The following is a 16,303-nucleotide window of genomic DNA, read 5'->3' as shown; positions in this document are numbered from 1 at the left end:
AACCCTGTCTCTACTAAAAAGTACAAAAAACTAGCCGGGCGAGGTGGCGGGCGCCTGTAGTCCCAGCTACTCGGGAGGCTGAGGCAGGAGAATGGCGTGAACCTGGGAGGCAGAGATTGCAGTGAGCTGAGATCCGGCCAGCTTGGGCGACAGAGCGAGACTCCGTCTCAAAAAAAAAAAAAAAAAAAAAAAAAAGAGATCATTTGACTTCCCCTCTTCCTATTTGGATGCCTTTTATTTCTGTCTTTTGCCTGACTGCTCTGGCTAGGACTTCCAGTACTGTGTTGAATAGAAGTGGTAAGAGTGGGTATCATTGTCTTGCTGTTTTTCAAGGGGAATGCTTCCAGCTTTTACCCATTCAGTATGATGTTGGCTGTGGGTTTGTCATAGATGGCTCTTATTATCTTGAGGTATATTCCTTCAGTGCCTAGCTTGTTGAGAGTTTTTAAGATGAATAGATGTTGAATTTTATAGAAAGCCTTTTCAGCATCTGTTGAGATGATCATGTGGTTTTTGTTTTTGGTTCTGTTTGTGTGCTGAATCACATTTATTGATTTTTGTAAGTTGAACCAACCTTGCATACCAGGAATAAAGCTAACGTTATCATGGTGGATTAGCTTTTTGATTAAGGGCCACTTAGGACATTGATGTGCCACTAGATTCAGTTTGTTAATGTTCTGTTGAGGATTTTTGCATCTGTGTTCATTAGGGATATCGGCTTGAAGTTTACTTTTTTTGATGCATCTGCCAGGTTTTGGTATCAGAATCATGCTGGCCTCAAATAATGAGTTGGGAAGGAGTCCTTCCTCCTCAATGTTGTGGAATAGTTTCAGTAGGATTGGTAGCAACTCTTATAAGTCTGGTAGAATTCAGCTGTAAGTTTGTCTCATTCAGGGCTTTTTCTGATTGGTAGGTAGGCTCTTTATTACTAGTTTAGTTTTGGAACTCATTATTAGTCTATTTAGAGTTTCAGTTTCTTCCTGGTTCAATCTTGGGATATTGTATGTTTGCAGGAATTCATCCATTTCCTTTAGGTTTTCTAGTTTTTGTGCATAGAGGTGTTTGTAATAGTCTCTGAGGGTTTTTTTGTATTTCTGCAGTGTCAGTAGTAATGTCCTTTTTGTTGTTTCTGTTTGTGTTTATTTGAATATTCTCTCAGTCTAACTAGCAGTCTATTTTATTTATTCTTTCAAAAAACAACTTTTGGTTTTGCTGATCTTTTGTATGGTTTTTCACATCTCAGATTCATTCAGTTCAACTCTAATTTTGGTTCTTTTTCTTCTTCTAGTTTTGGGATTGGTTTACTCTTATTTTTCTAGTTCCTCCAGATGTGATGTTAGGTTGTCAGTTTGAGATCTTTCTAACCTTTTGATGTGAGCGATTAGCAGAATACACTTTCCTCTTCTTTTTTTTTTTTTTTTTTTTGAGACAGAGTCTTGCTCTGTTGCCCAGGCTGGAGTGCAGTGGCACGATCTTGGCTCACTGCAAGCTCTGCCTCCTGGGTTCATGCCATTCTCCCACCTCAGCCTCCCAAGTAGCTGGGACTACAGGCGCCCGCCACCACGCCTAGCTAAGTTTTTGTATTTTTAGTAGAGACTGGGTTTCACCGTGTTCACCAGGATGGTCTCGATCTCCTGACCTCGTGATCCGCCCGCCTCGGCCTTCCAAAGTGCTGGGATTACAGGCTTAAGCCACTGCACCCAGCCTTAAACTTTCCTGTTAACACTACTTTAGCTGTGTCTCAGAGTTTCTGGTATGTTATATCCTTGTTCTCATTAGTTTCAAAGAATTTTTTGATTTTTTGATTTCTGCATTAATTTCAGTGTTTACCCAAAAGTCATTCAGGAGCAGATTGCTTAATTTCCAAGCAACTGTATGGTTTTGAGAGGTCTTCTTTAGTATTGATCTTTCTTTTTTTTTTTTTTTGATGGAGTCTCACTCTGTCACCCAGGTTGGAGTGCAGTGGCGTCATCTTGGCTCATTACAACCTTCACCTTCCAGATTCAAGCGATTCTCCTGTCTTGGCCTCCTGAGTAGCTAGGATTACAGGCGTTCACCACCATGCCTGGCTAAATTTTTTGTACTTTTAGCAGAGATGGGGTTTTACCATGTTGGTGAGGCTGGTCTCAAACTCCTGACCTCAGGTGATCTGACCTCAGGTGATCTGACCTCAGGTGATCTGACCTCAGGTAATCTGTAGGTGTCCGTTAGGTCCATTTGGTCAAGTGTCAAGTTCAGGTCTCAAATATCTTTCTTAATTTTCTGCCTCAATTATCTGTCTAATACTGTCAGTGGGGTGTTGAAGTCTTGCACCGTTATTGTGTGGTTATCTAAGTCTCTTCATAGATTTCTAAGAACTTATTTTATTAATCTGGGTGCTCCAGTGTTGGTATTATAATATATATTTAAGTTAGTTAAGTCTTCTTGTTGAATCAAACCCTTTATCATTAGGTAATGCCATTCTTTGTCTTTTTAAAATCATTCTTGGTTTAGAGTCTATTTTGTCTGAAATTAAAATAGTAACCCCTGCTTTTTTTGGTTTTCCGTTTGCTTGGTAGATTTTTCTCCACCTTTTTGCTTTGAGCCTGTGGGTGTCATTGCACGTGAAATGAATTTCTTTTTTTTGGAACTGAGTCTTGCTCTGTCGCCTAAGCTGGAATGCAGTGGCACGATCTCATCTCACTGCAATCTCTGCCTCCTGGGTTCAAGTGATTCTCCTGCCTCAGCCTCCCAAGTAGCTGGGATCACAGGCACATTGCCTGGCTAATTATTGTGTTTTCAGTAGAGATGGGGTTTTGCCATGTTGGCCAGGCTGGTCTCGAATTCCTGACCTCAGGAGAACCACCCACCTCGGCCTCCCAAAGTGCTAGGATTACAGGCATGAGCCACCATGCCCATCCTGAAATGAGACTCTTGTAACATCATATAGTTGGATTATTTTTCTTTATCCTTTCTACTAGTCTTTTTAAATTGGTGATCTTAATCCATTTTCATTTAAAATGATTACTGATAAGGAAGGACTTACTTCTGCCATTGGCTACTGTTTTTGCTACATGTAATATCTTTTTTGTTGTTGTTGTTATGCAGTGCTTTCAGGACCATCTTCTTTTGTGTTTTATTAAGAATTTTTTTTAGTGTACCATTTTGATTTACTCCACATTTCCTTTTGTGTGTATTTCTTAGTTATGTTCTTGGTGATTATCAAAAGAATTATAATTCACATCCTACATTTATAATGATTGAGTTTGAATTGATACCAACTTTGCTTTAATAGCATACAGCTCCATCCCTCCCTTTATGTTGTTATTGTTACAAATTACATCTTTATACATTGCTTCCCCATTAGCATGGATTTATAAGTATTGTTTTAGTCATTGGTATCCTAGATTATATAGGAAATAAAAAGAGGAGTCACAAACCAAAAATACAGTAATACTGCCTTTATATTTACCCTTGATTTTACCTTTACTGGAATTTTTTATTTCTTTATATGGCTTTGAGTTACTTCTGTTGTTTATTTCATTTCAGTCTGAAGGACTCCTTTAGCATTTCTTTTAGGATAGGCCCAACTTTTGTTTATCTAGAAATGTCAATTTCTTCTTCATTTTGTCTTATAAGTACCGTGCGCTAACCGATTGCGCCACTGGAGCCACATTCTTCTTCATTTTGAAAAGATAATTTTTCTAGATGTAGAATTGTTGGCTGTTTATCTTTCAGCACTTTAAAATCCCACTGCTTTTTGGCTTCCATGGTTTCCGATGAGAAATCAGCCTTAATCTTATTAAGGATCTCTTATACTTAATGCATTGCTTCTCTCTTGCTGCTTGTAAGATTCTCTCTTTATCTTTGGATTGTTTTTTATCATTATTATTTTTTGAGATGGAGTTTTGCTCTTGTTGCCCAGGCTGGAGTGCAATGGCACGATCTCAGCTCACTGCAACCTCTGCCTCCCGGGTTCAAGTGATTCTCCTACCTCAACCTCCCCAGTAGTTGGTATCATAGGCATGTGGCACCACATCTGGTTAATTTTTGTATTTTTAGTAGAGAGGGGGTTTCGCCGTGTTGGCCAAGCTGGTCTGGAACTCCTGACCTCAGGTGATCTGCTGCCTTGGCCTCCCAAAGTGCTGGTATTACAGGTGTGAGCCACCCATGCCCCGCCTATCTTTGGATTTTAATTGTTTGATTATAATGTATGTTAATGTGTGTTTCTCTGTGTTTATCCTACTTAAAGTCCATTTCACTTCTTGGATATGTAGATTCATGTCTTTAATGAAATTTGGGAAGTTTTCAGCTGTTAGTTTTCAAATATTTTTTCTACCTTTGTTAGGAAAACACTCAAACCATATTTTTCTTCTGTTTTCACAACAAAACAAGAATTATCAACACAGAAGACTTCTGTGACCCCAAAATATTGGGGCTTTCTCCCCGCCAGCAAGTAATCAGTTCTCCAGCAGACCCCAACTGGGCGTCCTACAATTCTATTTCAACATATCTACCAGTAGACAGTGTCACATTCTACAGGTTGGAGACTCAGCCTCCAAAACTGCCCCTGTCCCTCAGATACCAGTCACAAATCTAGGCCTCCAGAACTTCTGACTGACTGACTTCAAGTTGGGGTTCTCACAACTCCCTTTTTTTTTTTTAGTTTTAATTAATTTGCTAGAGCAGTGCACAGAACTCAGAGAAACATTTATGTTTACCAGTTAATTTAATTACTTAATTAATTAATTTTTTGAGATGGAGTCTCACTATGTCACCCAGGCTGGAAATGCAGTGGCATGATCTCAGCTCACTGTAACCTCCACCTCCCAGGTTCAAGCAATTCTCCTGCCTCAGCCTCCTGAGTAGCTGGGATAACAGGAGCACACTACCACACCCAGCTAATTTTTGTATTTTTAGTAGAGATGGGGTTTCACCATATTGGTCAGTCTGATCTCGAACTCCTGACCTTGTGATCCGCCCGCCTCAGCCTCCCAAAGTGCTGGGATTACAGGTGTGAGCCACCATGCCTGGCCTATGTTTAGCAGTTTATTATAAAGGATATTACGGTCAAGCACAGTGACTCACGCCTGTTCAAGTTATGAGTCACAAGCTGTGAATGAAAACCCATATATACATACAAAGTAACACCACACCCTTTTCTCTCTTTCCGCTTCTTCTGACACTTACTAGTAAGTATATGCTTCATGGTATCCCACAGGTCCCTTTGATGCTGTTCATTTTTTTCCATACTTCTTTTCTTTCTGGTCCTCAGGCTGGATAATTTCTATTGTGCTTTCATCAAGATTGCTGATTATTTTTTCTGCTTGCTCAAATCTGCTGTTGAACCCCTCTAGTGAATTTTTTCACTTCAGCTATAACACTTTTCAACTACAGAATTTCTATTTTGTTTATATTTTTATCCATATTCTTTATTTGTTCAGACATTGTTCTCCTGGTTGCTTCTAGTTCTTGATTGTTTCCTTTAGCTCTTTGTGCACATTTAAAACAGTTGAGTTAAAGTCTTTGTCTAGTAAGTCCAAAGTTCGTCAGGGATAGTTTCTGTCAATTTATTTTTCCTGTGAGTGGGTCACGGTATTTTATTTTATTTTTGTATACCTTGCAATTTTTTTGTGAAAACTGGACTTTTTGGATATTATGATATGGTAACTCTGGAAACTGGATTCTACCCCTCCCCAGGGTTTGTTTCGGTTGTTGAAGACTACAGCTGTATGTTTGTTTAATGACTTTTCTAAACTACTTTTGCAAAGGCTGTATTCCTTTTTGGTGTGGCAACTGAAGTTTTTGTTGTGTTATCTCAGTAGATAGTGAGTAATCTAACAGAGATTTCCTTAAATGGCTCAGCTAAAAATAAAAACCAAGGTCAGGTGCAGTGGCTTACACCTGTAATCCCAGCACTTCGGGAGGCTGAGGCAGGCAGGTCACTTGAGGCCAAGAGTTTGAGACCAGCCTGGCTAACATGGTGAAACCCCACCTTTACTAAAAATACAGAAATTAGCTGGGCATAGTGGTGCACACCTGTAATTACAGCTACTTGGGAGGCTGAGGCAGGAGAATCGCTTGAACCCGGGAGGCAGAGGTTGCAGTGAGCCAAGATCGTGCCACTGCACTCCAGCCTGGGTGACAGAGCCAGATTCCGTCTCAAAAAAAAAAAAAAAAAAAAAAAAAGATAAATAAGTAGAAAAAAACAAAAGCAAAAACTCTCCCAGTGTTTGCAGATTATCTCTGAGCTGAGACACTCCTTCAAAGCTAAGCTAGGCTGCCTAAAACTTTGTATTAGCTTTTGCTTCCTGTTTGCACAAGGCCCAAAGAGCAGCCAAAGGTGCAAGCCTAGGTTCTTCTCAGATATCTTCTGAGCATACATCTAGCCCTGCACTGCATGTGCATTTCACTACTGATTTCCTAGTGTATGGGAAGCCCTGATTCTTTTCAGCCCTTATTCCTCCAAAAATCTTTCTCCTCAGCCCCTCCTTTGAGGAATTTTGCTTGTCTCTTTCTGTGTTCTTTGCGCTGGGCAACTTTGGGGCAAAGGGAAAGCCACTCCAGCCTGAGGGATGAAAAAAAGATTATCCTCTTTGCCAGTCCATCAGAGAACTACCAGATAGGTCAGAATTTACAACCATAGTATTTTGAGAACAAGGCCTATATTGCACCCTACCACCTGGCGGCCTGCTGGCACCAGCAAACTACACCAGGAATGTGAGCTGCCATTTCCATTGCTGCTGCAGAGCAGGGGATTGGGGATGGTAGGTGGGTAAGTAAAAACAATGCCACAACACTTGTTTACTGAATTTTAGCAGCCACTTCCTTAAGTATTTCCTTTGTTGTTATGTTTGATTTAGATTCTAGAGCTCCCAAAAGTTGATTCCATAGTTTTTGCCAACTTATGTTTGCTTCAGTGGAAGAGCCATTACTTCACCATTTCTGTGCTGTCATCTCTTCCTTGTGTCTTTAACCTCTCCTCTCTACTCTCTCCTTCCTGAATACAGTGAATTATGTTCAATTCTGTTCTGTTTTAAATAGCAAAACAATATCTACCCTAAACGCCACATCTCTGTTTCTTACCTTGCAGAGAAAAACTACTTGAAATATTTATCTGCATTTATTTCTATTTCTTTCATATTTATTCCTCTGCTCACTGTGATCTGGCTTCTGTCTCCAGAATATCACTGAAAATACTGTTGTGGTAATGTAGAATCTCCCTCTGGCCAATTGCAGTAGGTACAACTCAGAGATTACCATCTTGTTAATCTTTGAGCAGCATTTGACACTACCAACTACATTTGTCCCTCGGTATACACAGGGATTAGTCCGAGGACACTTGGCATGTATCCAAATCCATGTGTATTCAAGTCGTGCTGTCAGCCCTGCAGAACCCGTATATACAAAAACGTCAAAGTCTGCTCTCCATATACTCAGATTTTCATCCTGCAAATGCTGTATTTTGATCCATGTTTGGTTGAAAAAAATCTGTGTATAAGTGGGTCTATGCAGTTCAAACCCATGTTGTTCAAGGGTCGACTGTACAGTCTCCTGATTTTCTTACTACCTCTTTGCCTACTTCTCAGTATTCTTTGTGAGATCTTGCGTTTCTGCCAGTTTAATATTCCTCAGTGTTCTGTTCTAGGTTGCTATCTTTCCCTCTTTACACATTCTTGTAGCTAATTTCATCCATTCCTGTGCTCAAATTATCATATAAGTAAATAATTCTATGACCTTATGTCTAGTCAGGTCCTATATTCTAGACCCTTGTATCCATAGTCTGCTGGATACTTCTATCGAGTGACTCCACTGGCACTTCAAATTTGTTGGCACCAAAATTAAACTCATTGTCTTCCTCTATCACACTTTTTTCTCTCTCCTGTGTTTCTTATTTCAGTGAATAAAAAAAAAATATGAGTGAGGAGGGTTTCAGAGTTCTTACAAATTATTTATTTACAGAGGTAGTCTTGTGCTATCTGCTTCCAATGTATGTAATACCTGGACAAATACCTGAATTTGTGGGTTGCTGATTTAGTAAGGCTTATAGGAATTTTACATATATCTGGAAAAAGTGTTCACTCTCACTTATCAAATAAATGGAAATGAAAATGAGGTGGGAAGAGTTTTGTCCATTAAAATGTCAAATATTTTACACATTTTTTAAAACTCCCCTGTTGTTTTGTTTATAACAAAACAAGCATTCTTAACCCAAGTTTTAATTGATTAAGCTTCTCTGGAGAGGAATTTGGCAAAGTATATCCAAGAGTCTTAAAATGTTTATACCTTTTGATTCAGGAATTTCCCATCTAGTAATGTTTCCTAAAGAAATAACTAGATACATACATACAAAGATCTGTTGTAATATTTTCATAATGTTGAAAACTCATAAACCATCTAAATAAGAGTGAGAAATTCATAACATAAGTGGTAATATATCTGTTTGATACATTAGTATGTAATTGTTAAAAATTATGCTTTGATGTGCTATTCATAATAGCAAAGACAGGGAATCAACCTAGGTGCCCATTGATGGTGGATTGAATAATGAAAATGTGGTACATATACACTGTGGAATGGAATATTATGCAGGCATGAGAAGAATGAAATAATGTCCTTTGCAGTGGCGTGAATGCAGCTGGAGGCCATTATCCTAAGTGAATTAATGCAGGAACAGAAAACCAAATACTACATGTTGTCACTTACAAGCAGGAGCTAAACATCGAGCACATGTGGACACAAACATGAGAACAATAGACACTGCTAACTACTGGTGCTGGAGGAAGAAGGGAGGGGATGTCTGTTGAAAAACTATCTATTGGGTACTATGCTCAATAACTGGGTGCAATAAACAAACATAGTAAACCCTGCACATACACCCCTGTATCTAAAATAAGTTGAAATTATAATCATTAAAAAAATAGGCTTTGAAAAATTATTTAAAGACATGGGGAAGGTGATACAGTATAATGATAAAATCAGAATTCAAAAATATATACAATGTATGGTAGGATTGATTAGCATATGAATACATGAATATATGCATGGGAAATATACTAGAAGGAAATATCTATATAAATGAAGGTTTTCTTTAATTAAGAATTTAAGGCCGGGCGCGGTGGCTCAAGCCTGTAATCCCAGCACTTTGGGAGGCTGAGACGGGCGGATCACGAGGTCAGGAGATCGAGACTATCCTGGCTAACACAGTGAAACCCCGTCTCTGCTAAAAATACAAAAAAACTAGCCGGGCGAGGTGGCGGGCGCCTGTAGTCCCAGCTACTCGGGAGGCTGAGGCAGGAGAATGGCGTAAACCCGGGAGGCGGAGCTTGCAGTGAGCTGAGATCCGGCCACTGCACTCCAGTCCGGGCGACAGAGCGAGACTCCGCCTCAAAAAAAAAAAAAAAAAAAAAAAAGAATTTAAAAGTTAATTTTTCAACTTTTGTTATGCTTTCTTTTCCATGTTTTTATAACAAGTACCACTTTTATAATAAGAAAAAAAGGCTGGGTGCGGTGGCTCATGCCCGTAATCCCAGCGCTTTGGGAGACCAAGGTGGGCAGATCACTTGAGGTCAGGAGTTCGAGACCAGCCTGGCCAACATGCTGAAACCTCGTCTCTACCAAAAATACAAAAATTAGCCGGGTGCGGTGGCACACATCTATAGTCCCAGCTACTCAGGAGGCTGAGGCAGGAGAATCACTTGAACCCGGGAGGTTGCAGTGAGTCAAGATTGTGCCACTGCACTCCAGCCTGAGGTCAGGAGTTCAAGACCAGCCTGGCTAACATGGCAAAACCCGGTCTCTACTAAAAATACAAAGATTAGCCAGGTGTGGTGGCAGATGCCTATAACTCCAACTACTCAGGAGGCTGTGGTGGGAGAATTGGTTGAACCTGGGAGGCAGAGGTTGCAGTGAGCTGAGATCACGCCATTGCACACCAGCCTGGGTGACAAGAGTGATATTCCGTCTCAAAAAAAAAAAAAAAAAAAGTTTTGTTTACTAAAATTGGAGGGTCATTTTGAGTTAAAGAAAACAAAATGATGCACAGGGAAAAGCATGAAATCTGGTGTCATATTGAACTGTATCTAAAGCTTGGCATCACTACTAATTTTGACAATTCATTTAATCTTGCCAAGCTTCAATTTCCTTAACCTTATAGCAGGTATAATAATACTTACATTGCCGGGTGCGGTGGCTCATGCCTGCAATCCCAGAAGTTTGGGAGGCTGAGGTGGGCAGATTACCTGAGGTCAGGAGTTCAAGAGCAGCCTGGCCAACATGGAGAAACCTCATCTTTACTAAAAATACAAAAAGTTAGCCAGATGCAGTGACAGGTGCCTGTAATCCCAGCTACTCAGGAGGCTGAGGCAGGAGAATCGCTTGAACCCGGGAGGCAGGGGTTGCAGTGAGCCGAGATCGCACCATTGTCCTCCAGCCTGGGCGACAGAGTGAAACTCCATCTCAAAATAATAGTAATAATATGTCAAGGAACTGTTGCAAGGCTTAAGGAGGTAATATGTATAGTTCGAAATATGGCACATAGCTAATACCCAGTATTTAATAGTTATAAAATGATGAATGAGTGTAAAGAAAAATTTCATTTCAACATTAATCAATGAACTGATACTTTGAGCATTTAATACTTGCTAATCTTTAATAAATGATAAGTCTTTTGGGAAAAGCACTTGTCCCGTAAGTAACTGATTAAAATGACATATTTAAGTTTAACCTATTACTGAAAGTGCAAGTGTTTTATTTCTTTTTAGATAAAGGATTTATCTTCAGACACGCTTCTCCAACAGCATGATGATTTGGATTTGGCTTTGGATAATTGTTATAGTGGAGATACAGTAATAATTTTTCCAGGAGAATATCAAGCTGCAAATCTTGCTTTGTTGACAGATGACATCATTATAAAGGGTTAGCAGGGCATCCTTTGTAGTTTTTTTACAGCAATGTATACTGGACAAATTGTGTATTCTAAACATGCTTAATGAAATCATAAGAAATTACAATAGAATTTATGTTTTACAAAAATCCTTTATATTCCTTTTACAATTGAGACATGTTCATCATATTTTCTATTAGCTCCATTTATATTTTTTACCAAAACCACTTTTTTCTTATCTATCTTTACTGCTTTTCATATCACTTTACTAAGAAAACCCAGATGTAATGCTATATTAACATATGCTCATCATTTTCTCAAAAAGGCCAGTATCACATGCTAACTCACCAAAACAGAAGTAGAAAAGCAGAATTTACTAAATTTCTTTTAGGTCCTGAACATATTTAGAAACTTTCTTTTTGACTTTGAAGTAAGAGTATTCTCATTGTCTAACCAACAACAACAGCAACAACAAAAGAAGGACATCCCAGCACTTTGGGAGGCTGAGGCAGGTGGATTGCTAGAGCCCTGGAGTTTGGGACCAGCCTGGGCAACATAGTGAAACCCCATCTCTACAAAAAAATTCAAAAGTTAGCTAGATCTGGTGGTACACACCTGTAGTCCCAGTTACTTGGGAGGCTGAGGTGGGACAATCACGTGAGCCCAGGTTGCAATGAGCCATGATCAAGCCACTGCACTCCAGCCTGGGCAAAAGAGCAAGACTGTCTCAAAAAAGAAAAAGATTACACTATAGTTATGTAGCTACTATATTATTTGTTAAAAATATGTGAAGTTGGGCACTGTACTATGCACCTGTAGTCCCAACTTACTCAGGAGGTGAGGCAGGAGGATCACTTGAGCCCAGGAGTTCGAGACTAGCCTGGGCAACATAGCGAGACCCGTCTCTAAAAATGCACACACACACACACACACACATACACACACACACATGCACACACTGAAAAACTTTAGTAACAGCAGTATTATTGAATGACTAAAAGGCCTTAAAATGGGAGATTACTGATTTAATGTATTTTTATGCCTATGAATCAGGAGTTGGAAAGAGAGAGGAAATTATGATTACTTCTGAACCTTCTCGTGACAGTTTTGTGGTGTCCAAAGCGGACAATGTGAAACTAATGCATCTATCTCTGATACAACAAGGGACGGTTGATGGTATCGTGGTGGTGGAGTCTGGTCACATGACTCTTGAAAACTGCATATTAAAATGTGAAGGAACAGGAGTGTGTGTTCTTACAGGGGCTGCTTTGACAATTACAGACAGTGAAATAACTGGTGCCCAGGTATTTCATTCTTTAAAAAGTATGGCTTTATATGACTATAGATAACAGCTTTGAGTGATCTTAATATATAAATAAAGGGTAGCAATTTTTTTCATCTTTTAGTGGAATTCTAATTAAACTTAGTAACTGGTAGACATCAACAAAATGAGTACTAGAATGTCATAGTACGTTTAGGAAAAATGAAATGCTAGGTCCAAAGTAAAGAATATTTAGCTTTGTTTTATAAGTGTGACTTTTTAAAATCTGGAAAACAGTGGCTATAACATAAATCATGAGTCAATCATTTGATAGTTTATCTTTAAAGAAATAAGACATGTAAGTTATCAGATGTTGCTGTTAGATGATGTGATTAGTTCTGACAGCTTCTGAATAATCAGGACATAAAAAACTTGAGGCCAAGTACAGTGACTCACTCCTGTAATCCCAGCACTTTGGGAGCTGAGGTGGGAGGATCACTTGAGCCCAAGTTTGAGACCAGCCTGGGCAACACAGAAAGACCTTGTCTTTAATAATAAATAAATAAATAATTAAAAATTAAGAGCTTGAGTCTTTAGATAATAATCACAAATATCATTGAAGGACTGGAGAATTGAATGAGAAAAAGGATTAAAGGAAGTAGAAAAATAAGAGCACCTTTTTTTTTTTTTGAGACGGGGTCTCACTCTGTTGCCCAGGCTGGAGTGCAGTGGCCAGATCTCAGCTCACTGCAAGCTCCGCCTTCTGGGTTTATGCCATTCTCCTGCCTCAGCCTCCTGAGTAGCTGGGACTACAGGCGCCCGCCACCTCGACCGGCTAGTTTTTTTTTTTTTTTTTTTTTTTTTTTTTTTTTTTTTTTTTTAGTAGAGACGGGGTTTCACCATGTTAGCCAGGATGGTCTCGATCTCCTGACCTCGTGATCCACCTGTCTCGGCCTCCCAAAGTGCTGGGATTACAGGCTTGAGCCACCGCGCCCGGCCAAAAGCACCTTTTTAAAGAATTTTTTTAAATTTCCACTAAAATGAGGAAATATACTTTAGTGGCATTACGTGGGATTTACAGTAGATATAAATTTTCATAACTATTGAAACAATTGCTTAAAAAGGTTTTGGACTCCTTTCTAGAGAATCATTTGGGTGGAAGAATAAGGTAATGGATTATATGACCTCAACCTTCTTAGTCTAATGATTCTCTAACATTTAAATTTTCAATATTTTTAAATATTATCTTTACAATTAACAGTTGCATGCATGATCATGTATTTTCATGTAACTTAATGTTTATATTGGTAATGCAGAATTACAATTTTCAAATCTAAAGAAGATTTTGGAGAGAGATTTGTGTATCTATTTTGTAGATAGTTTTATTTGCTTTTAATTTACAGGGTGCTGGTGTTGAACTGTATCCTGGAAGCATAGCCATTTTGGAAAGAAATGAAATTCATCACTGTAATAACCTCAGAACCAGTGACAGTTCAAAAAGCACCTTAGGTGGAGTTAATATGAAGGTATTATCTTATTTCTTGATGTAGCATTGTTATGAGAATTGTAAGTAATTATAAGTAATAAAATACCAGTTTTAGTCTTAAAAGGTAGTCTAAATATTATCATTGATTTGGAAAAGAATAGTACAAGTAATAAAATATAGTTAAATAATGGCTGATGGGAAATAAGTTTAGCCTTACCTAATTAAATAATTTGTACTTAAACTCTGCAAATAAATCTGAATATGAGAAATGGGATAGATTTTTCTCTTAAAGACATTTTAGAGTTTTCTTTGATCAGATCTGTAATACATTTTTTTATTTCAAATTACAAAGTAAAGCAAATTAAGAATAATAATATATTAAGAAGCATTTGAAGTCTTACTTTCAAAGTTGTGTTAAATGATTTAAGCTAACCAATTAAAACATTAACAGCAATAATTTCTAGGTGAATTGTCTTCCATCCTTTCTGCTTCTATAAATCCTGTCTTTCTAAGTCCCTCTCTAGGCTTGTGTAGTTAATGAACTTTTATGTTAATGAAGTTTTTTCTAGAACATTCTAACTCTTTGTTTTATGAACGTACATTTTGTCTCCTCAAATAGATTATAAATTATCTAAGGGCAGGAACTGTATTATATATTACTAGTAGCCTCCCACTCCCTGTATGATTCTGGACGCTAAGTCAGATAATTGATTGAAAATAAGGTACAAGGCCAGGCACGGTAGCTCACGCCTGTAATCCCAGCACTTTGGGAGGCTGAGGAGGGCAGATCGCGAGGTCAGGAGATCGAGACTATCCTGGCTAACATAGTGAAATCCCATCTCTACTAAAAACACACAAAAAATTAACCAACCGTGGTGGCACATGCCTGTAGTCCCAGCTATTCGGGAGGCTGAGGCAGGAGAATCACTTGAACTCGGGAGGCGGAGGTTGCGGTGAGCCAAGAGCACACCACTGCACTCCAGCCTGGGCGACAGATTGAGACTCTGTCTCAAAAAAAAGAATAAAAAAGAAAAGAAGGTACAAATGGTAAATGGGAGCAGTTTTAAAATCTTTTTTTTTTTTTTTTTTTTTTTTTGAGAGGGAGTCTTATTCTATCGCCCAGGCTGGAGTGCAGTGGCCGGATCTCAGCTCACTGCAAGCTCCGCCTCCCAGGTTCACGCCATTCTCCTGCCTCAGCCTCCCGAGTAGCTGGGACTACAGGTGCCCACCACCTCGCCCACCACCTCGCCCGGCTAGTTTTTTGTATTTTTTGGTAGAGACGGGGTTTCACCGTGTTAGCCAGGATGGTCTCGATCTCCTGACCTCGTGATCCACCCGTCCCGGCCTCCCAAAGTGCTGGGATTACAGGCTTGAGCCACCGCGCCCGGCCGCAGTTTTAAAATCTTTGATTTGTCTTAAAACATTTTTTCTGTTCTTAAATATTTTTCAATTTTTCAGTGGTCCTTGAATGTTAGCAAGCATCAGAATCATTCTTGCAGAGGTCCACTCTGCTTTCTGATTCAGCAGGTCTAGGGTAAAGCAGAGAATTTGTTTTAGTAAGTTCCTAGGTGATGCTGGTACTGCTGGTTGAACTCACACTTTAAGAATCAGATTCCTGATACTCAAAGTGTGAGCCGTGGACCAGCAGCATTGGCATCATCTGGTAGTTTGTTAGAAGTGGAGAATTTTCAGCCCCACGCCAGACTATTTGAACAAAATGTGGTCTTTAACAAGCTCCCAAATGAGATATATGTAACATTAAAATTTGATAAATATGGTTTATAAAATCTGATAAGATCTGGCCTCTGCTTTCTCCAACTTAATCTCCTTCCAATCTTCCTCTTATACATTATATTCGAGCCACACTGGCTTTGTTTGTGTTCCCAGAAATTATTAACCTTGTTCTGACTGTTACCTTCACCTGAAGCACTCTTTTTGTTTGTTTGTTTGTTTGAGATGAAGTTTTGCTCTTGTTGCCCAGGCTGGAGTGCAATGGCGCGATCTTGGCTCACCGCAACATCTGCCTCCCAGGTTCAAGCGATTTTCCTGCCTCAGCTTCCTATGTAGCTGGGATTACAGGCATGCGCCACCACGCCCAGCTAATTTTGTATTTTTAATAGAGACGGGGCTTCTCCATGTTGGTCAGGCTGGTCTCGAACTACTGACCTCAGGTGATTTGCCCGCCTCTGCCTCCCGAAGTGCTGGGATTATAGGGGTGAGCCACCACACCTGACCTGAAGCACTCTTTCTATAGACTTTCTTATTACTATCTGAATGTGATCGTCCCTCTTCAAAGAAGCCTTTAATGTAAAGAACACTCAAGTGGTAACCTCTCCCCACCCAGTCATACTATCACATTACCTGATTTTCTCCAACTCACGTATTATTTGAAATTATTTATTTTCATGTTTATTATGTTATGAGAGGTTGACTTCACGGGTTGTATCCCCATACAGAATTAGTTGTTTTTGTCAATAACTGATAAAAGTAAATTGAAAACTTCATTTAATATTTTCTTACACTTACTTTTTTTTCTTTTTCTTTTTGTGGAGAATGGGGTCTTGCGATATTGCCCAGGCAGGTCTCGAACTCCTGGGCTCCAGCTATCTTTCTGCCTCTGCCTCCTTAAGAGCTGGGATTACAGGGCGTGAGCCACCACACCTGGCTCATTTAATATTTTCTTATTGGCTGG

The 16,303-nt window shown here is 39.3% G+C and overlaps 1 protein-coding gene across 1 annotated transcript in view; it reads left to right on the top strand.

Moving 5' to 3' along the window:
* SHCBP1L (SHC binding and spindle associated 1 like) overlaps window positions 1-16,303 on the top strand; it is a 47,629-nt gene that overhangs the window by 30,148 nt on the left and 1,178 nt on the right. Inside the window, exons 7-9 of the mRNA XM_010368928.2 lie at window positions 10,743-10,896; window positions 11,918-12,168; window positions 13,529-13,651. Coding sequence (XP_010367230.1) covers window positions 10,743-10,896; window positions 11,918-12,168; window positions 13,529-13,651 — 528 coding nt within the window. The remainder of the gene's footprint in view (window positions 1-10,742; window positions 10,897-11,917; window positions 12,169-13,528; window positions 13,652-16,303) is intronic.

The sequence above is a fragment of the Rhinopithecus roxellana genome, chromosome 8, assembly GCF_007565055.1.
Source record: "Rhinopithecus roxellana isolate Shanxi Qingling chromosome 8, ASM756505v1, whole genome shotgun sequence".
Lineage (NCBI taxonomy): Eukaryota > Metazoa > Chordata > Mammalia > Primates > Cercopithecidae > Rhinopithecus > Rhinopithecus roxellana.
Note: the sequence above shows the minus strand (reverse complement) of the source record. Positions and strands in the feature narration are given on the sequence as shown.